Consider the following 22,538-nt stretch of genomic DNA (forward strand, 5'->3'; position numbering starts at 1 on the left):
ATGGACACGGATTCTGTGCCACATGGGGGGAGGCATTCTGTTGTGCAGTGACTGACGGACACAGATTCTGCGACACATGATGGGTAGGCATTCTGTTGTGCGGTGACTGATGGACAAGGATTCTCTGACGACTGATGGGTAGGAACTGATGTGAAGTGACTGATGAGCAAGGATTAAGTCATGGTACTAGTGGGTATACATTCTATTGTGCGGTCACCGACTGATGGAAATGGATTCTGTGACAGATGGTGAGTAGGCATTCTGTTGTGTGGTGACTGATGGACAAGGATTCTCGGATGACTGATGGGTAGGAACTGACGTGAAGTGACTGATGGACAAGGATTCTCTGACGACTGATGAGTAGTAACTGACGTGAAGTGCCTGATGGACAAGGATTATGTGATGGTACTAGTGGGTATACATTCTATTGTGCGGTGACCAACTGATGGGCACGGATTCTGTGACACATGATGGGTAGGCATTCTGTTGTGCAGTGACTGATGGACAAGTATTCTCTGACAACTGATGGGTAGGAACTGACGTGCAGTGACTGATGGGCAAGGATTATGTGATGCTACTAGTGGGTATACATTCTATTGTGCAGAGACAGACTGATGGACACAGATTCTGTGACACATGATGGATAGGCATTCTGTTGTGCAGTGACTGATGGGCAAGGATTCTGCAGCGATTGGTGAACAAGGATTGAGTGATGCAACCGATGGGTAGACAATCTTTTTCTCAGGGTGCAATGGGCAATCCTTCTGCGATACTGTTACTGATAGACAATTTACACATGTCACCGAAGAAAGGAGTGTACAGATGTGTGCATTCTCGCAGAAGAGTACCTCTGAAGGGTTATCATCTGCCCCACAGCAGACCTGAAGAGAGGGCTTACAGGCGCCCGCCAATCTCCACTTCTGTAGGACTGTAGTCATCTGAAAGCATGAATATGAGAGTACGAGTATGTTCTGTTCCGCGTGCAATTGTACAGCGAGTAACAAAGGATAGACATGCATGGAGGTATCTTTACCTCAAAGTAAAGGGAGACAGAGAACATTCCGCTTATATGATCCCGCCCTCATAACCATGAATGACATGACATTGAACTCACGGTGTTTTGAACAAACATCCAGAATAAGACAGGGGAGAAAAGAAAGGATTGTTTACTGATTTGAAGAAAAATACAAACTTTTGCTACTTTTGGCCTAGAGCCAATACATTTGGTGATATTCTAGTAGTGCTGCAGGTAGCAGTGAAGAGAAACCCATACGTCTAGATACTGGTGCTGGAGAAACCCTCTGAAGCTGGTGGCCTTAAATTTACAAATACAACTGCATGAATCACAACCGTGAGTAGCTCCCGAAGAGTCGATGGTGGCGCCATCGAGGACTTGGCAAAGCACCTCTAGTCTAGTCCAAGGTCAGAGATTTCTCTCCATAAGCCGGAGGCTGAGGGTCCAGCAGGGGCTTCGTGTCTACCAGTGTCTTTGCATCCTCCAGCACATAGAAGGAAAAGAGAAAGAGGGACACAGAGCATTAAAGAGTCCACATCATGACAGGAGTACGTCGCATCAATGCCGCTGCTGATGAATCACAAAATGAACCCTCTGAATTTACTAAATTATCTGGTGATGCCAATGTTCCACCACAGCCTTACGCCAACACTAGAGGGCAGGAGTATGCAAAGCAAGTGTATCTACAGCACACATGCCTCAAACACACAAACATGTATTACCTTACTTGAGGTCCATGTTGCAAACTTTTCAGGCCACTGATATCTTTTCATTTACTGTGATATACTAATCACAAACTTTTAGTTTCCTCCAACTAGTTTATTTGATTTCATTTATCAAATTCTTGTAAATACCTCATTTATTTTGAGCACCAACAACTTCAAGCTATACCAATAACTTTGATCGTATAGCTCAATGCTTGCCATGCTCAACTTAATTCTCCATAAGTGACAGGTATTAGCATTTTAATCAATCCTAAACGATAACTGTAAAACAAAAAAGCAAGTATATTGTACCAGAATATGTGCTCATTTTTGTTACGCATAGTATTCTAAACCTTATGAGGTGAAGAAATGTCATTCTGCATCATATAATCAGTGTCCTACAAAATGAAGGTCCCCCTGGGGTGGACAAGCCCCCCCCCCAAACACCTTGCTGTGCTCACTCCCTTCCTCTGTCTTTCCTGACCAGGAAGCTCCCACTATCAATGGTTCCATTTCTCCTCAGCTCTTTGTCTACCTACTCTCCACTGTGGTTCTACAAACAGCATTTTTAAATCAATCTGATTGTTAAATACAGTGGGATGAAGGGCGTCAAGTTTTTTGATCCAGAGGAACATGAACATATTTTATCGAAAACACGAACTTACAGAATCAGGCACATGATAGCAGAAACTCTTCTAAGAAGGCACCGATGGGCCCATTAAAGACACAGGTTTGCATCCCTCAACTACCAAATTGGAATTTGAATTGGATTTGTAAAGCGCGAAGCTACCCGGGGGCGTCCCAGCGCTGGACTTGAGGAATTGGCTAGGGAACAGAGGAGACCTAAGAGAACAGCCATGTTGTCAGGAGTTTGCGGAATGTTAGTAGGTTGGTTTCCCTGCGGATGTTAAGTGGCAGGGAATTCCAGAGCTTGGAGGCGTTGTATGAAAACAGGCGACCGCCTGCCCGGGCCTTCCTGAGTCTGGGGACGTTTGCCAGGAGGAGGTGGTCGGATCTAAGTGTCCTGTTGGCTTTGTATGGTTTGATCAGCGATCTCAAGATTGGGGGGCCCTTGTCCTGAAGGATTTTGTGTGTGATGCAGAGGGACTTGAAATTGATTCTCTCAGGGATTTGGAGCCAGTGTAGGGAGCTTAGGGCTTAATACTAGTCTGCTAAATGCAGCGTTTGTAGACTTGATGTAGAATAGACCAGGTGGGGTGTGGGGTGGGGGGAGGGGTGGAATGATTAGCAGAGCGGGGTAAAGAAAAAAAAAAAAAACATGGAATCAGTAAGAAATATAACCACAAAAGTGACTGAAATTAAACAAACCAACCCAGAAAATTAAAGTAACCGAACAAGAATTCAAGGAGCCAAAATAAAAACCAAAGGTACTAGAAAATGAACCGATAATTGTAAAAAACTAAATAAAAAGAGTAACCAAAGGCCAAATAAAGTATCAAGCAATCAAAACATACTTTTAGGTGCAGAAGAAAAATTTGAAATCCAAGTAAGAAGGCAAGAGGGGTGAAACAAGGAAGCGCAACGGAGCAAAAAACTCCAAAGAGTAAAATAAATACAAGTCAAGTCAATAATCCAGAGCACTGAAATGAAACATTTCAAAAAGATAAAATATTTGCTTCCTCATAATAGCAAAGCAGAAGGCTTAAAACTGGGCATCAAAATGTATCAACCAGGCTACAACAAAATGACTTGAGGAGAAAGAAAATGTCCACAGTTGAGGATGACTGGGAGAATAAAGACACAAGAAAGAAAATGGAGAGAATAAGTTCTTCAGAGGGAGATGGGGGAAGATGGGGGACTGAAGTAAAGGGTTTACCTCCTGAGAAGTGTGTCCAAGCCGCAGGGGAACGAAGGTTTGTAGAGAGCAGAACATTCCGCCAAGAAGACCGACAATCACAAACATCTGCAAGGGACAAGCAGAAAGAAATGTGCATTAGAAGCTACATGGATATTCACATTTGTCCCGCCTCACTAGAGGTCCCTTTGATGACCAGCATTATTACAATACCAGAGCAGAGAACACGACAAGAGTGGAATGAATGCCCCCTTTAAAACCATGCATCATCCAGAAGACCTCTCCGATGGGAAATACCCCTGTGCTGGACCAACAAATTAAATATACACAAATCTTTTTTATCAAGGAGTGAATTCTCTGTAGCGCAACGTGTTCTCTACGAGAGTCTGTGTTTTTTGTAAATTAAGAAATAATTTATAAAATATATATGTATCACCACTCGACCACTTGCATATGAAGTAATCCTAGGACACAGCAGGGTAAGTTTCAGGAGCCCTTTATTCACTGCAGTATACAGCATAATGCCTTTCGGCGATTATGCCTTCTTCAGATGCTGGTAACCGCCAGGTGACGCCTTTTCCCTCTTTTGAAACTCCTTGGGCACTCCCATAGGTGGGAGATCACCTGATCCAGTTGTAGTTCGGGCAGAGGCATTACAATGTCCAACTACCTCTCCCAGCATGCACCAGATGTAGTCAGTGTGGCAGCCGGATCATGCTCACATGAGCGCTGTGTTTTGCCTTGCAAAAGATGGACTGTGTTGCGGCAGGCGAGCCCGTGTATCATGTGTCCAGGGCTCCCTCCGATCCCCAACGCCTCAGTCTCCAGCAATGGAACAAGTCGGGCCGTGAAGCGGGAGGGATTGAACCCGCATCCCCGTGCAGTCGTGGTCTGCCACTGACAGCGGCCACTGAGCTCGCTCGTTCCTGGGGCGGTCACAGGGAACTATCGATACCTCGATTCCACAACAGTTTCTTTGCCAGTAATGTCCCTGGACTCTTGGAAGAAGGGTCCTAGCACCGCGTTCCTGGCAGAAGCAGAGAATATCACCACTCGACCACTTGCATATGAAGTAGTCCTAGGACACAGCGGGGTAAGTTTCAGGAGCCCTTTATTCACTGCAGTATACAGCATAATGCATTTCGGCGATTATGCCTTCTTCAGATGCTGGTAACCGCCAGGTGACGCCTTCTCCCTCTTTTGAAACTCCTTGGGCACTCCCATAGGTGGGAGATCAGCTGATCCAGTTGTAGTTAAGTCAGAGGCATTACAGATGTCATAAGTGATGTCATCAGTGAGGTCACTGACCATGTCATGAATGATGTAATATGTGACATCATCAGCAGTGGATTGCGGGCGCACGAGTTATAGTTAGTAGAACTAACTATAACAGAGGAATTTCATTAGTTTTGTACGAGTGAAATAATGTCCAGCTAACTATAACCCTCCTGAAACATGTGAATTTCTAAGGTTTTTTAAATGCTAATTCCTAACTAGAACATGTCTGAAACCTAAGGTTTTTTCAGTGAATATCAAAGGATTTGTAAATGACATGGTTATATTTTTTTTGATACTGATTTACTAAAATTTTTAAATCTATTTATTTTTAGATATTTTATTTTTTTAATTACATTATACATTACATTACAAAATATACTTTCTTAGAATGAATTACTTTAGTTTAAAAACTTTGTAAATAGGCAATAGACTTTTAAGTACAGTAGTTTCAGTTGTTGCAATGGGCAACACAATTTCAAACACAATGCAACATTGAGCTCAATGTGAATTTCTAGTTAAATGCAATTAGTTACTTTATGGATTACTTCTCTAACCACAGTCTGGATCCTAGATTCAGTCCTGGGACATCTCCTGTAAACAGTTGAGTAAAAGTGTTTTGGTTACAGTAGTGATTTTTAAGGAATATTATTGTATTTTAAAAGTTGACACTTAGAAATGTTTTCACATAGAATCAATATCAAGGGGGGCGTAGGAACATCCCACGCTGAATCTTGAGGAGCACCAATGGGCCTTGGCCCATTGGTGCTCCTCAAGATTCAGCGTGGGATGTTCCTACGCCCCCCTTGATATTGTCTCCAATCCGTTCTCTTACCGGCCGGAAGAGAAACATTCTTGAGGCGCCCAAAAAAGTGAAGAAAAAGCTTATTGCGCAGTACTATTGGATTACATTTCAAACCCTTTGGTGTGCCACACCACCACTCTGTTTTGTTCACATAGAATCACCAATGTTATCCTATGGGAGGAAATTCACTTAGCAGGTAAGTAGTGTTATCGTTATTTTTTCTAACTCCGTGTTGGATCCTGGATCCAGCACCGGAGCAGCTCCTGTAAACAGTTGAAAGAATGCTATGCTATGTCCACAATAATCAATGAGGCTGCACCCATGCAACTGAAAAGAGTCTCGTCCAAGATCTCCAACCCCTGGTATGACGGGAGCCTCAATGAAGATATACGGGCCATGCGAATGGCAGAGCGCACTTGGAGGTCAGCCCCCTCTGCACTGCACCTAAAAAGCCTGAAGAAATAGAGAAACGCCTACTTCAGGAAAATAAAACGCTCAAAAAGAGATTTCTTCAGCCTCCAGCTCGCCCAAGCAAAAAACCGCCCAAGGAAATTGTTTGAGTTAATCAGAACACAATCCAAAGAACAACCCCAGACAATCAGCACCATGAGCATTACACCTTCCTGTGAAGACTTCTCTGCTTTCTTTAACCAAAAAACCGACAACATAAGAAGCGATCTCCTCAATGACGCAATCCTTTACTCCAACCCCCAACTCACAGCAGCGCCTGAACCAAAGAACAACGCTACATGGTCATCCTTTGGCACCTACTCCGAAGAAGAAATTGGCAGATTGCTCAGCACCCTGAAACCATCCAATAACCTCACTGACCCCCTTCCTGCAAACGCTGTAAAAGACTTTACCCCTTTGCTCCTCCCACTCTGGACTAAGATTATCAATAGCTCTCTTCAACAAGGATCCATCCCTGACGCCCTCAAAGTCGGGCAAGTCACACCGCTACTAAAAAAAACAACAGCAGACCCCACTGATCTAAACAACTACCGCCCTATTACAAATATTCCCACCCTCGCTAAACTGTTGGAAAAATGCGTACAGCTACAACTGACTAAACACATAGACAAGTTTGATCTCCTCAACGCTCATCAATCAGGCTTCCGTGCAGGGCACAGTACCGAAACAGCCATGACACACATTGTGGACGACGCCCTCCAAATCCTAGACCAAAATGATACCTGCCTCCTCATCCTTCTGGATCTCTCCTCAGCATTCGACACAGTTAAACATGAGAACTTACTCGAACTGCTAAACACAAGAATGGGCATATCAGGGACTGTTCTCAAGTGGTTCACGTCCTTTCTACACAACCGCTCACAAAGATTCAAAAGCAACAACCTGATGTCCTCTCTGTTACCTGTATCGCTAGGCGTCCCCCAAGGATCCTCCCTCTCCCCAACACTGTTCAACCTAGTTATGGAACCTCTCACTACTTTGCTACAGACATCCAATGTACACTTTCACATGTATGCCGACGACACCCAACTCTATCTCAAAATACAATCTCCCAAGGACATCATGCTTCTGAACACCACGATCAGAAACACCCAATCCTGGCTTGCAGAGAATCACCTCAAACTCAATGCCCTGAAGACTGAGTTCCTCCTGATCTCACCTCCCGCAAAATTCTCTACGGCTCAAACATGGCTTAAGCACTTAACGGCTTTAAATTTACAACCTACCGTCGTAGACTCAGCAAAATCCTTAGGCATAACACTTGACGCCAATCTCAACATGCAGCAGCATATCAGCAAGGCAACCAAAGGAGCGAACTTCCAAATCAATACCTTGAGAAAACTTACACCCTTCCTTCCAGCCAAAGACTTCCAAACTGCAGTACAATCTATAGTCATCCCGCACATAGAATACGGAAGAACCGCCCTCTGCGGGCTCCCCCTAACTACAACGGCACCCCTAAGAGCGTCCCTTAACGCTGCAGCGAGACTCATCACTGGCTCAAAAAAACACTCGCATATTTACCCTGACTGTAAATCCCTGAACTGGCTACCTTTTGAAGCCAGGATACATCTGAAAATCGCCTGCATGACTCACAAGCCTGTACACATGAACTCACCCGCCTACCTCACTCAAAAGCTGACAATCTCGGGTGGCTCTAGAACTACTAGAAGCACAAACAATCTTCTGCTGAAGCCTCGAAGATTCAGGAAGGAAAAAACCTATAAACGCTCCTTTTCAGGAATGGCACCCAGGATCTGGAACTCACTCCCTCCTTTAACCAGGCTCATCTCCTCCAACAAACTTTTTAAGAAAGAAGTAAAAGCGATCCTCATGGCTAAATACACATGATCTATTATCCTGTAGCTCTCATGAATCCGCTCCTTAATACCTGCCTGACCCCTTGGTCTACTTGTACTACTTGTATTATGACTTATTTGATTGTATATGTTCCCTCTTTGTATTTGGATGTATTGTTGACGCACCTGTCTGACTTTGCACACTGTACCTACACCACCTCAACCATCCCTACTTTTGGAAAGGGGCGACCACTCGGTCCCCCCGAACGTATGGCGGAGTGCCTCGATCCCCCCGGGAAGCCATTTTTGGGCGGGAGGCGCGTCTCGGCTGGTATGCCCGAAGCGGCGTAGCCGGGGCGCGCCTGTTCCCGCCCTAGAGTGGGCTGGCCTAGACACTGACGCAGCCAGCCACGCCCTCGGGACGGGCAGGGGCGGGTTTACGCCCGCCCTGAAGACGGATAAAAGGAGACGCAAGGCCAGAAGACGTCCTCTTGTTCTTGTGCTCCGAAGCTGCACCTCCTCGCTACACGTGAGCTCGGGACAGAACAAAGAGCCAATTTTGAGCGTTTTGATCTTTTTCTTTGTCTTCCAGATACTTCGTCGAAGAAGATGCCCAGGAAAGGCGAAAAGAGAATGACGACTGACCAGATGGTTCGGGCACTCTTTAAAGATATGTCCGACATAAAGAAACGGTTGGCGGAGCGAGATGGGGAGGAGGGTTCGGGCCCTTCGCCGGCTGGAGGGAGACCTAAGAGGCCGAGAAAGGTTCCAGCCGGTGGGGACGTCCCGGTTCCCTCTGCCCCTCTCGAGGCGCCGACCCCAGTACCGATAGAGGGGAATCCAATCCCGGGGGTCGTCTCCCCGACATCCAAGGAAGACATGCCCCCCGAGCTGGCAGCACAGCTAGCAGCGTGGTTGGGGGATAGTGGTGATGGCGCCACGGCTGCCGAGGCACAGGCGCTGATAAAAGGGCTTCGTGAGAAGAAAGAGGCAGCTAGAGTGGCGGGGATAGACAAGCCGCAAGCGGCAGAAGCTGCGTCCGGTGCAGGTAAGCGGCCATTGCCGATTGCGAGGGACGAGTCAGCACCCTCTCGTAGAGAGAGATTGGGACAACATGTGCCGTTAGCTATAAAAGAAAAGATCTGGGCGGGAAAGTACGTGAATATTTTTTCCCTGCTTGATGATCATTATGATGTGGAGAATGTGAAAAGTCAGAAGGACTTGATGCATCCGAGTGTTTGGCGCGCAAAAATGGCCGCCTTTAAGGTTAATGAGAACATTGGCAACTGGGGCAATGCATGGGGTATTTTCACATCGATTTTGGGGGAACGTAGGCCCGAGTTGCTCCCTGAGTTTCCCGTTTACCAATCACGAATTATGGGTTACTCGACAACGTATCAAGGTAACCATTGGTTTTGTTATGACAATCTGTTCAGAAAGGAAAAGGAACATAACAAGAGTTTGACTTGGGATTGTTACGATTCGTTAACTTGGGACAAAATGAAAGAATCAGGAATGTTAAGAATGCCATTGGTCGGGAGCAATGTTGTTGATTACTCCCGCCAAAATGTGGGGACGCCCTTTCGACCAAGTACGAGCACCGACGACCAGTCAAGGCCCGCAGGCAATACAGGGAAAAAGGGTTTCTGTTTTAATTTCAACAAAGGGAAATGTACCAGGCCTCCGGGATCGTGTAAGTTCAAACATGAGTGTAGTACGTGTGGGTCGTCCCATCCTGAGTCATCGTGCAGAGCCAGAACGGGTGAGAATGGGGGTAAGGGGGGCGCCAAACAGGTCTAAGCTAGGCCGAGGGGCGCCTTTACCAACCCCGATTGATACCTTGGCAATGATTCCCTGGCTCAGCGAATACCCGGATCGTACTTCTGCCGGGGTGCTACGGAACGGTTTTACACATGGTTTCCGCATCCCGGTAGGGGACTTTCAGGGTGTAGGGACGTGCAAAAATCAACTTTCCGTTTTACAACATACATCGGTAGTGCAAGAGAAAATTCAGAAAGAGGTTAGCCGGGGACGGGTCGCCGGCCCGTTTAGTGAACCCCCGGTACCAGGTTTCGTTTGTTCTCCGTTAGGGGTGGTCCCCAAGAAGGACCCGGGTGAGTTCCGTTTGATCCATAATCTGTCTGCTCCACGAGGTCTTTCGGTGAACGACGCAATTGATCCAGAAGTTTGTTCGGTGCGATACGCATCTTTTGATGAGGCAGTAGCCATCTTGAATCGCCTGGGGCACGGGACGTTGATGGCGAAATCTGATATCGAGTCAGCGTTCCGGTTGCTCCCGGTACACCCAGACGATCAGCGTCTTTTGGGATTCGGGTTCCAGGGGTCATTTTACATGGATAGGTGTATGCCAATGGGTTGCTCTATTTCTTGTGCTTACTTTGAGCAATTCAGTACTTTCCTGCAGTGGGTGTTCACTGAGACAGCGGGTTTCCGAAATGTAATGCATTACCTTGACGACTTTCTGTTCCTTGGCCCCGCCGGTGGTCCCGAATGTGCCCAGGCTTTAAACGAATTCTGTGTGTTAATGGGTCATCTCGGCGTGCCGTTGGCACCGGGTAAAACTATGGGTCCCACGACTTGCCTCGAGTTCCTGGGGATCGAGTTGGACTCAAGGGAGGGGTGCTTCCGTTTACCAGCTAGCAAGGTGTCGAAATTCAGGGCAGCCCTCCAAGTATGTTTAACTGCATCCAAGGTTACACTGCATCAGTTGCAACAGTTAGTGGGAAAGTTGAACTTTGCCTTGAGAGTGATACCAATGGCTCGCCCCTTTTCCCGCTCAATTGCCCAAGCGATGGTTGGCCTGAAGGAGGGTCATCATCGCACAAGGTTATCGACTGAGGTCCGCCAGGACATGCGGATTTGGTTAGCATTCTTGGCGGACTTCAATGGCCGAGTTGTCTGGAACAAGCCAGTCATGTCCTCCGATGAGCTGGGGCTATGGACAGATTCAGCAGGAAGCGTAGGTTTTGGCGCCATCTTCGGCACAAAATGGTCGGCACAGAAGTGGCCCCTATGGTGGCACGAGAAGGGGCTGACAAGTAACATCGCTTTCCTCGAATTATTTCCCATTCTGGTGGCCCTGAGAACCTGGCCAGAAGGGTTCAGAGATCATTCTGTTGTGTTCTGGTCCGACAATATGACCGTGGTAGAATGCATCAATAGTCAGGCAGCCCGTTGTAAATTGATTTTGAGGCTGCTCAAAGAAATTGTCTTACTGTGTATGCAACTGAACGTGGTATTCAGAGCAAAACATGTCCCTGGGGTGATGAATCAGGCCGCTGATGCACTGTCTCGTTTTCACATGCAGGCTTTCTCGGGTTTCCTTCCTTCAGCGGACCCGGAGCCGGCACCCTTCCCCGAAGCTCTCTGGTCTCTCGGTGCCCCGAACTTCGTCACCTCGTGGGAGAGAGTCTAGCACCCAGGACAAGGAAGGCATACGAAGGGGCGTTCCAGGCCTATTTAGCCTTTTTGGGGGCAGAGAGAGGGGGACTTTGGGGGCAGGAGGAGTTGGTAGTACTTTTCCTGATGTCCTTACGTAGGGCTGGGAAATCGGTGGCCACGGCCCAAAGGCATCGTGCCGCCATTTCCTTTGTTGCCAGGGCCCATGGCATCCTGGACCCGACAGCGTCTTTTACGGTACAGAAAGCGCTGCGTGGGTGGCAACGTCTGGAGGGTCGCAGAGTAGACGTAAGACGACCGATAGGTCTAGACAGGTTGTCCCAGTTGCTGACCGCACTCCCTAACACATGCTCGTCCCCGTTCGAGACCTGTTTGTTCCGGACTGCATTTATGCTGGCATTTCACGGGGCTATGAGAGTTAGTGAGCTAGTTGCAAGGAACAAACGGGATGTGACGGGGGGCTTGTGCAGGGAGCAGGTTCAGATCAGGGGTGATGCGATGATTGTCTCCTTTCTCAGGTCCAAGACTGACCAAGATGGGAGGGGGGACTGCACGATCATTCGCAGGATCCCCGAGTCATCCATGTGTCCAGTTCAGTGCTTAGAAGATTACCTAGCACGAAGGGTGGCATCATGGGGGGGGACATTGTTGAGGCATGTAGACGCCACCCCGCTGACGAGGTTTCAGTTTCAGCGGGTGCTTGCAATGGCCATTGCCGCAGCGGGCTTGGACCCGGGTGAATTTGGGACCCATTCCTTTCGTATAGGGGCTGCCACAGAAGCTACAGCCAGGGGTCTTAATGTAGAACAAGTGAAACGGGTGGGGCGTTGGTCCTCCAATTGTTATAAGAGGTATGTGCGATTGCACATGTTGTGAAGCTGTAATCATGTACTCACGCTTCTTGTCTTTTGTTTGTTTTCAGTTGCGCAAGCCTACGCGGCAGGGCGGACTGTGCAGTTGACCCAACACCAGGCCAGCGGTCACACATCACCGGCTGAGAGAAAGGAGGTGTGGGTTGTAGGCCACTCATACGTGAGACGGGCCGCAGACGTATTCAAAGCAGGTGATATGATTCACGTACCTGGGGAATACGGGTACAGAGTGTCCTTCTACGGAAGGGGCGGTCTCTGTATTGACCAGTTTCAGGCATTTTTTGAGGGTTTGTTAGAGCGGATGAGGTCACCGCCGTCCATAGTCATAGTACATTTGGGGGGCAATGATCTAGTCACCACCGGTAGACGACTTCTCCTGGAGGCTATGCTTTCCACGGTAAGTTGGTTAGCAAGGAGAGTTCCGGGGTGTACAATTGCGTGGTCTCATATGATCCCACGAAAAGTGTGGCGGGGGGCTATCTCGATCCCTGCTTTGAATCATTCCGTTAAAAAATTGAATAACAAAGTGAGTCGGTTGTTCCGTTCCAAGACATTGCATTCGATCTCGCATAGTTGTATTAATGATGACAGTATGTATTTGGGGGATGGTGTGCATTTGTCGAGGGTGGGCAATGAGTTACTCATAGGTGACTTCCTAGCTTGGTTAAAATCGTTAAAACATGACCTTTAGGTAGGAGTTTGGTGGGGGGTCCGGATAGCCGGTCAACTATCCGGACCTGTGGCGGTAAGGTCATGATCGGTGAGCACTAATTGGTAGATCCCTATGAGTGGGCGTCACCCAACACGGATGGGAGCGCTCGGGGGAGGTGGCCATTGGCCCCTCAATGGGGAGGCGGTCCCGTCTAAGGGCGGGTCGCCGGAAGTTAAGGAAAGGCGGTCAAGGCCCCTTCCTGTGTAGGAGGGGTTACAGCCCCCTCCTGAGGAATTTCCCGGGGCCAGGGTCATCTGCGACGGCAGATGCGGTAAGTTGTGTGGGGTGGGGGGAGGTCCACGATACCTTCTAGATACCACACACAAGTATTCGAACGACCTTTAAATGGCGTCGAGTCTTAAGTGCCCCCGACAAGTCAAGGGAAATTGTTAGTAGTTGCACTTGAGGTAAGCCTCTGTGCTGTCGCCCTTCCCAAGTGGGCGGGGTAAGTCTGGTTAGGGATCTTGACACCGGTTATGACCTTGCCGTTGGCCCTTAAACGTTAGGATGTACAATTTCAGTGTTTATAGAGAATGTTTCTGTAGGATGCTAGTTCGGCTAGGAGAACCTCTGTATTAGAGAATATGTTAAGATTAGCCAAACATCGCAAATGTGATAATGAAATTGTACATAATATGAAAACGTTTAATGTTTAATTTTTTGTTTTAATAAATACGGCCGCGGGAGGGTCACTCCCTCCCACATCCAAAAACTTTGAAGAACTGTTTCCGGTTTCCCTTCTTTTGGGGATCGTGTTGAGAGGGGGTGGCGGGTATCTCAGCCATATGGAAAGGGGCGACCACTCGGTCCCCCCGAACGTATGGCGGAGTGCCTCGATCCCCCCGGGAAGCCATTTTTGGGCGGGAGGCGCGTCTCGGCTGGTATGCCCGAAGCGGCGTAGCCGGGGCGCGCCTGTTCCCGCCCTAGAGTGGGCTGGCCTAGACACTGACGCAGCCAGCCACGCCCTCGGGACGGGCAGGGGCGGGTTTACGCCCGCCCTGAAGACGGATAAAAGGAGACGCAAGGCCAGAAGACGTCCTCTTGTTCTTGTGCTCCGAAGCTGCACCTCCTCGCTACACGTGAGCTCGGGACAGAACAAAGAGCCAATTTTGACCCACCCACCAGCCCCTGAGGACAGCAAGTTGTTGTGCAATAAAGTGGATTTTTCTAAGTATGTTCTTCCTTTTTCGTTTACAGGTTGTGAAAGTATCAGTTTTGTTGTTTTTCATAATAAAGTATGGTGAATATCATTTAGGTTGTTACGATTAAAAGGACTTGATGTAGTGTTGCTTTTTGAGCATGCTCTTTCGGTCGTAGCGACCAATGTTTTCATAAGTTCGAATTGTCGTATTTATTTTTGGTAGGCGGTAAGGTCATGATCGGTGAGCACTAATTGGTAGATCCCTATGAGTGGGCGTCACCCAACACGGATGGGAGCGCTCGGGGGAGGTGGCCATTGGCCCCTCAATGGGGAGGCGGTCCCGTCTAAGGGCGGGTCGCCGGAAGTTAAGGAAAGGCGGTCAAGGCCCCTTCCTGTGTAGGAGGGGTTACAGCCCCCTCCTGAGGAATTTCCCGGGGCCAGGGTCATCTGCGACGGCAGATGCGGTAAGTTGTGTGGGGTGGGGGGAGGTCCACGATACCTTCTAGATACCACACACAAGTATTCGAACGACCTTTAAATGGCGTCGAGTCTTAAGTGCCCCCGACAAGTCAAGGGAAATTGTTAGTAGTTGCACTTGAGGTAAGCCTCTGTGCTGTCGCCCTTCCCAAGTGGGCGGGGTAAGTCTGGTTAGGGATCTTGACACCGGTTATGACCTTGCCGTTGGCCCTTAAACGTTAGGATGTACAATTTCAGTGTTTATAGAGAATGTTTCTGTAGGATGCTAGTTCGGCTAGGAGAACCTCTGTATTAGAGAATATGTTAAGATTAGCCAAACATCGCAAATGTGATAATGAAATTGTACATAATATGAAAACGTTTAATGTTTAATTTTTTGTTTTAATAAATACGGCCGCGGGAGGGTCACTCCCTCCCACATCCAAAAACTTTGAAGAACTGTTTCCGGTTTCCCTTCTTTTGGGGATCGTGTTGAGAGGGGGTGGCGGGTATCTCAGCCATATGTACTACTGATGCACCTGTGTGACTATACATCCTGCACGCATCTACCTCAACTATGCCCACCTTTATGTTATCTCCAAAAACACTTGTAGCACGCTTAAACAAGTATATGCTTATTTTTGTACTTTTATATTATTGGCGCAACTGTTTGACTATGCACCTTGTACTGACACTACCTCACCTATTATCTACCTCCTGTTTTTTGACCTACCTATGTAACTATGCACCTTGTACCTAACTACCTCAACTATTATTACATTCTATTACTCCATCTCCCCCGTGCCCTTGTAAAGCGCTCTGATATCTGCAAAGATCTTGTTCGCGCTATATAAAACTTTCAAATAAATAAATAAATAAAAATGTGTTTAAGTCATACAGGCAATTTTTAAGGGAAGAAAATACAAGTTACTGGTAAGTACAGTAAGAATTCTTTTTCAGGGTCAGTGCTGAGCTAAAAGATGCAGCACTGGGTTCTCTCCTGATAATAGGCGAGTAAATCTGAATTTGTTGTTCGGCTGATTTCACTTCGGTCCAGTATATATAGAGCCACTTTTCTACACCATCCCCTCCCTTCACCACTGTGCAAAAACGCCCTCTACCGCGTTTTAAGTTGGGGAAATAATTCCCCTTCAATCCGGAGGGTCCCTAGAGTCCAACTAGTCCACTAGGTACATCCAGTAAGCGCCACAGAGCTGCGTAGCAGAGATATAACAAGCATTGGAAATGCAATAGGTCTCGCAGCATTAGAGTTAGTGCTTTTAGAATTGTTTATGGGTTTTTTTTGTAAATCTTTAGCATTTTTGTTTCCTGTAGCCAATGCTAAAGAATTACAAATAAAAAAAGCCATAAACAATTCTAAAAGCTCTAACTCAAATGCTCCGAGACCTATTGCACTGTGTGAGGGTGAGGGGTTGAGGGTGAGTGAGGGTGAGGGTGAGTGAGGGTGAGTGAGAGTGAGGGTGAGGGTGAGTGAGGGTGGGGGAGGGTGAGTGAGGGGTTGAGGGTGAGTGAGAGTGAGGGTGAGTGAGGGTGAGTGAGAGTGAGGGTGAGTGAGGGTGAGGGTGAGTGAGGGTGAGGGTGAGTTAGGGTGAGGGGTTGAGGGTGGGTGAGGGTGAGGGGTTGAGGGTGAGTGAGAGTGAGTGAGGGTGAGGGGTTGAGGGTGAGTGAGAGTGAGGGTGAGTGAGGGTGGGTGAGGGTGAGTGAGGGTGAGGGGTTGAGGTGTTGAGGGTGAGTGAGGGTGAGGGCGAGTGAGGTGTTGAGGGTGAGTGAGGGTGAGGGTGAGGGGTTGAGGGTGAGGGTAGGTGAGGGGTTGAGGGTGAGTGAGGGTGAGGGTGAGTGAGGGTGATGCTGAGGGGTTGAGGGTGAGTGAGGGTGAGTGAGAGTGAGGGTGAGGGTGAGTGAGGGGTTGAGGGTGAGGGGTTGAGGGTAAGTGAGGGTGAGGGTGAGTGAGGGTGAGGGGTTGAGGGTGAGTGAGGGTGAGGGGTTGAGGGTGAGTGAGGGTGAGGAATTGAGGGTGAGTGAGGGTGAGTGTGGGTGAGGGTGAGTGAGGGTTAGGGGTTGAGGGTGAGTGAGGGTGAGTGTGGGTGAGGGTGAGTGAGGGTGAGGGTGAGTGAGGGTGAGGGGTTGAGGGTGAGTGAGGGTGAGGGTGAGTGAGGGTGTGTGAGGATGAGGGGGTGAGGATGTGAAGGCGCGTTACTAGTGTCTGAACCATAGCAGGAGAGCACAGCAGTCAAGATGGTCAACCGGACTAACTGCTTATGGTCTGTTTGGAAGGTGAGTAATAGCGGTGAATTTAATCCTTTGTGCCGTGTTTACGGGAGAAAGAGGGATGATGCAATGAACACGTTATTTGTGAGGTGGAAGGTTGTTGGAAAAGTCGCAAGGTGGTAACCACGAGTGTACATTTAATCTAAAAGTGGTGGGCTAATGATGTGTTGAACCTTAGGGCCGGCGCTGTGTAGGTTGGTAAAAGAGTTGTCATGCAGATGGAGAATTTCAAGCACATATTAAAGAACCGGTACAGGCATCTATGTACAATACATTTCCAGGTGGTAAAACCAGGTTTCAAGAGCGGACGAACAATTAGTCATAATGCGAGCTGAGTGACAGTGGCGGTGGAACCATGGCGGTGGCAGCATTTTTGTAATGATGGTCACAATTGGAAGTTAACGGTGGTGAGGTTAACCAACAAACAAATACACACAACGTTCAATCTACCTGCAAGGTAACAATTCTGTGATTTAAGTTTCAGAAGTCACAATCGCAAGCTAATGGTGGTGAGATTAAACATACGGGCAACCATATACAGCGGTCAATGTTGCCGCAATTAACGGTATTGTGCCTTAAGCATAGGATGCAGTGATTCTACCCAGTGATGGTGAGCTGCGCGAGGGACGCAAACCGCGTGGAGTCTTACCGGGGGAGGGGGGGGGGGCTTGGAGGAGGGAGACAATCAGAGCAGATCGCCAGGGTTATTCTTGGCGGCTCTTAGGGAGGTCAGGTTATTTTGTGTGCCGATGAGAATCTAGGCGCAGTTGTGCATGCACAAGGCTATTCCTGAGGATGAAGGAAAGGGTTAGCCTTAGTGTTTGAAAAGACGAGTGATGTGACCGTTGCGGCGGTGTTACGCGGACTCACCAGATAACTTCGAGTTTCCTGATTATACTCTGGAGTAGTAGAACCGGCATGATGGCCTGAGGGAAACAAGCGATGGGCTGGGGGCATCGGGTGATGACCCTTTGACAAACCACCGCTATGTTTAGCCAAAGGCCCAGTGCAGCTTGCAGCAATAATGGAAGAAAAAAAAGCCTCCGGGTTGCATCCGCTTGTTGTGATAATGGCCCTGACCCGCGCCGCTCAACATGGTGGACGGGATTGTCCTCCATAAGAAAACAAGACGGAGGGAAGAGAGGGGAGGGGGAGGAGAAATGCGACACGGCGGGAAGGGGAGGGGGCGGAGCGGGTAAACAAAGACGGACGTGCACGCGCTTTTAAGGTCAATGCGCATGCGCATAAGCTCAATGCGCATGCGCATTGACCTTAAAAGTCACGGGCACTGCAAAGAATCGCCACGATTCCTTGCAGTGTGGATAAAGAGTGGATAAGTCGCAATACTCTCGCTTGCTCGATGCGCATGCGCATCGACAGGCGAGACCTAAAAAGGGGCACGGCCTGCACCACCTCTCTGCAACCCAGTGCAGTGGTGTTTCCTGGAAGCACCTGGTGGGCTACTTGTCCCCCATGGTCCCTCAAGATTGAAGGGGAATTTTTTCCCCCAACTTAAAACGCGCCACAAGACCTGTTTGCACACATCACCTCAGGCCCCGTCATTCCTTTCACCGCTGTGTAAACGCGCCCTGTGGCCGTTCTAAGTTGAGAGATTAAGTCCCCTTCAATCCTAAGGGTCCCTAAGGTCAACCTAGTCCACTAGGTACCTCCAGTAAGCGCCACAGAGCTGCGTTGCAGAGAGGTGTAAAAAGGGTCTTGGCCTCTGAACACCTGTCTGCAACGCAGCTCCCTGGAGCATACTGGAGATACCTGTGAGCTATTTGTCCCTCAGGGACCCTCAGTATTATAAGAGAATTAATTCCCCAACTTAACCGCATCCGCGCTGGCAGAATTCTGCTCCTGCCTGAGATATTCAAAAGCGCATGTTACGTGACGAGCTGGGCTCGTCATCAGCGTGCGAGGAGGCTACGCCATGACGAGCCCAGCTCGTCATGAGCGTGGAAGGGGTTAAAATGCGCCACGGGGATGCGTTTGCACAGTGGTGAAGGAAGGGGGCATGGCCTGAGGGGACATGTCTGCAAATACGCCCTGTGGCACGTTTTAAGTTCGAGAATTAATTCCTCCTCAATCCTGTGGGTCCCTGGGGGCCAACTAGTCTACCAGGTACCTCCAGTATGCGCCAGGGGGCTGTGTTTTACAACACTCTGCAACGCATCTCTGTGGCGCTTACTGAAGGTACCTGGCGGGCTAGTTGTCCCCCAGGGACCCTCAGGATTGACAAGGAATTAATTCCCCAACTTAAACTGCGCCACTGGGTGTGTTCGCACACATGTGAACTCAGGCCCCGGACCCTCCCTTCACCACTGTACAATCGCACCCCGTTGCGCATTTTAAGTTGTGGGATTACCTCCCCTTGAATCTCAAGGCTCCCTGGGGCGCAACTAGCCCACCAGCTACCTCCATTAAGCGCCACAGATCTGCGCTGCAGAGAGGTGTAAAAAGGGGCGTGGCCTCTGAACACCTCTCTGCAACGCAGTCCCCTGGGGCATACGGAGGTTCCTGGTGGGCTAGTTGGCCCCCCGGAACCCCCAGTATTCAAGGGGAATTCATTCTCCATCTGCAAACGCGCCAGGGGGCGTGTTTGTATAGTGCTGCAGCGAGGGGGCGGGGCTTCAGCGCGATGCCGTTTTTTTTCTTCTTTTTTTTTTTTTCTAAGAAGGGAGTCTGTTTGGCCCCCCTTCTTTTCCTATTTTTTTGGCCTTGGGTATCCCATCCCCCAGGGCCTGTCCCCTTTTTTTTTTATAATTTGGAAGGGGGGGGCGCGTGACCCTCTCTCCCAAGGGCTTAATGGGCCCCGAGGACCCCATCCCCGGGGCATTGCCTTTATCATTATTGTTTGATTCTTTTGGAGGGGGGTTGCGTTGCCCCCTCCTCAGGCCACTTATGGCCCCGGGGACCCCATCCCCCGGGGCTGGCCCTTTTTGATAAAAAAAAATGTTTACTTTGGGGAGGGGGCCGTGTGGCCCCCCCTCCCTTGCCACTTATGGCCCCTGGGACCCCATCCCCTGGGGCCTGGCCGCTCGTTGGAGACCGTGGGGTGTCCCCAATCCCCCCACGGTCCCAGCCCGGTTCCCCGCCTCCTGCGGGAGCCGGCATTGCTTTTCCACATTGGGAGCAGCTAACATGCTGCTCCCCATGTGGAAAAGCAATTTGGTTTGCATTTTAAAAGAGGGAGCAGGTTTCCCTGCTCTCTCTTTTAAAATGCAAACCAAGTTTACTATGGCAGGTGGGGGAGCCGCGAGACTCCCGCCCTGCCATAGCAAACAGCATTGTCCCGGGGGTGGGCACCCCAGGACACTGCAGTAGCCGGCCCTCGAGAGCTCCAGGAGGAGGGCCCCCTCCCACCTTTTTCAAAGCCCTGGGGGGTCGTGGTTCCGGGGCGTGTGGGGTGCTTGAGCCCCCCCACACAGGTTTAAAAAAATATATACAAAAATCAATCGCCGGGGGTTCCCCGGGGCTGTGGGGGGGGGGGGCAGTGTGCCCCCAGCAATATCAGTGAGGTAGAGCCCCGGGGGAGGGCGGTCCCCAGGGCTCGGGGGGGCCTTAGCGCCCCAACATTATAATGTTAAGCCCCGTGGGGGTGGCAGTCCCCAGGACTGCCGGGGGCAGTGTGCCCCCCGCAATCTCAATTATGGTGAGTCCCGGTGGGGGGCATCCTGCACGTATTTTGCCGATTTAAAAAAAAACGAAAAAAAAGGTTTCCTGTGCCTCGGTGGTTTTTTAAGTGCCAATATTTCCTAGTTTGGAGTGTTGACAGCAAATTAGAATACAGCTCATGCACTGCAGGGTGTGCTTAGGGTGCGTGGAACCAGCGCAGCCATAGATATATATCTACTTGTAATTGTGATTTTCTCAGGAACTACTAAACGGATTAACACCATTTAAGCAAAAGGCACAAGTCTGAACCAAGGACTACCTCTTGGCCAAATTTTGTGTAATTCCGTTAAGCAGTTCGGGCTGTAGCCGCGACGAACGGTTCCTATGGAAAATTGCATGGGGAAAACACGTTTTGGGACCCCCCCTTTTTTCTCGGCCCATCTACACGAATCATCCAGAGACTTTCAGGATAGGAGCGAGCGGAACGGAGCGCCTCACCAGTTTTGAACATTTCGCGAAGATTCGTCAACCGGCGCCAAAGTTTTTCCAAATAGAATGTTGCAGATTTCCTATGGAAAATAGGTCCTAACTATAACTACCTACTGGCAATCGCCAGTAGGTATATTATATATATATATATATATATATATATATATATATATATATATATATATATATATATATATAAAATTATACTTATTTATTTTAGGCTCACAGTGTGCTTTCATAACATTACTATCGTCTCAAACCTTATGCAACCCAACTGCGTCCACTTTAAACTCTCGCTTTGCAGCCATTTTAAACCGCACATTATCTACCTACCTACACACCACTGATGAATGGTGGAGCACCAATTAATTAATAATAAAAGCCAACACAACATAAGTCTTGGTGGTGGGAGGTGCAGCCACTCTTAGGTCTATTGGCATTTGACCATCATCCTTCCAGACTCCAGGGGTCGTGGTTTACCACTTGGCAGCTTTTATGGATTCAGAAGTCCCTGTGTACCACAGACTTCCAATGCAGGGCTATTCCACCGACTGAACTTTTTATAGAACTGCAACCTCAGCACCCTCATGGCTAGTTATTGTAACCACATCCATAATGAGTATTCATTAATAGGAACACAGTATTCCATCCAATTTAACAGTCTTTTTGAAGGGACAAACAGATATTTTCTCTACGGGAGCCAATAATAAGATCCAATGAATGTTCATTGTGAGTTTATTCTGTGCAAAAACACTTTCAGCAAGAGATTAGCCAATACGCGTTTCATCTTTTAAGACTTTTTCAAGGCAGACCAGTAGTCTTAATCCTAGTCATCTTCTTGCGGTGCTTGAATAGTCCCAAATGCCCATGCCTATAAACTGGACCTACATTGCTCTTCCAAAAACGTTCAGAGTAAATGTCACACTCCTAATTCCCAAATTAGGTCCAAGAGGAAGCGAGCAAGTCATGGCGCTATTTTCAATTTTATGGATCGATTCCCAGATCATGAGAATGATACATTTTCAGGCCTTCGTATATCAATAATTCGGGGAGTCCACAGTAAGCTCCCAGCCTGTGTTCGCCAACAAGTATCCGAAATGCCAGTCCGTTCAGGTCAGTCCACTGACTGACAAGAAATGATGGCTACCAGTTTCCTTTTTTAAACCATGCTATATGGGCCTTCTTTATTTGGAGATTAAACAATGCCAAACACATAAACCAAACAAATAACACAAAAATAAAACTATAACCCAAGTGCAACACCACTCCACACAACACAAGAATAGCAAACCACAACATCACATTTGTGTTAGGGAAGAATGTGTGTTTTTGCAGTGTGTTCCTTTATGTTCAGCTTGTGTTTTTGTTGTGGCATGCAGATATTGAAACATGCTGTTGTATTGTTTGGCTATAAACAAACAAGACATACAGTGGTCTTCTTTTTGCAAAAGTGATTTTGCACGATACCGGAAATTCCAGAGCAGAACGAGCAAGGCAGTGCATTCAACTGCAAGAAATTGGGTTACTCGTTGATGGGGGTGAAGCTCAACTCAAGCAGCAACCACAATCCTTGTCAGGATGAAGTCAAAAGGAAACCCCAAATACATCTGTGATTAACCCTCTGGCGGGTTGGCCCAGAGCAATAACGTTTACCTT

The 22,538-nt window shown here is 48.5% G+C and overlaps 1 protein-coding gene across 1 annotated transcript in view; it reads right to left on the reverse strand.

Annotated features, from left to right (window-relative positions):
- Window positions 1-1,150: 1,150 nt before the first annotated feature.
- The window catches only part of LOC147659122 (uncharacterized), a 63,905-nt gene continuing 42,517 nt past the window's right edge, over window positions 1,151-22,538 (reverse strand). Inside the window, exons 6-7 of the mRNA XM_086951957.1 lie at window positions 3,557-3,643; window positions 1,151-1,496 (exon numbers count right to left, since the gene is read on the reverse strand). Coding sequence (XP_086808083.1) covers window positions 1,413-1,496; window positions 3,557-3,643 — 171 coding nt within the window. The 3' untranslated portion in view covers window positions 1,151-1,412. The remainder of the gene's footprint in view (window positions 1,497-3,556; window positions 3,644-22,538) is intronic.

This window comes from Lissotriton vulgaris, unplaced genomic scaffold (genome assembly GCF_964263255.1).
Source record: "Lissotriton vulgaris unplaced genomic scaffold, aLisVul1.2 SCAFFOLD_2691, whole genome shotgun sequence".
NCBI lineage: Eukaryota > Metazoa > Chordata > Amphibia > Caudata > Salamandridae > Lissotriton > Lissotriton vulgaris.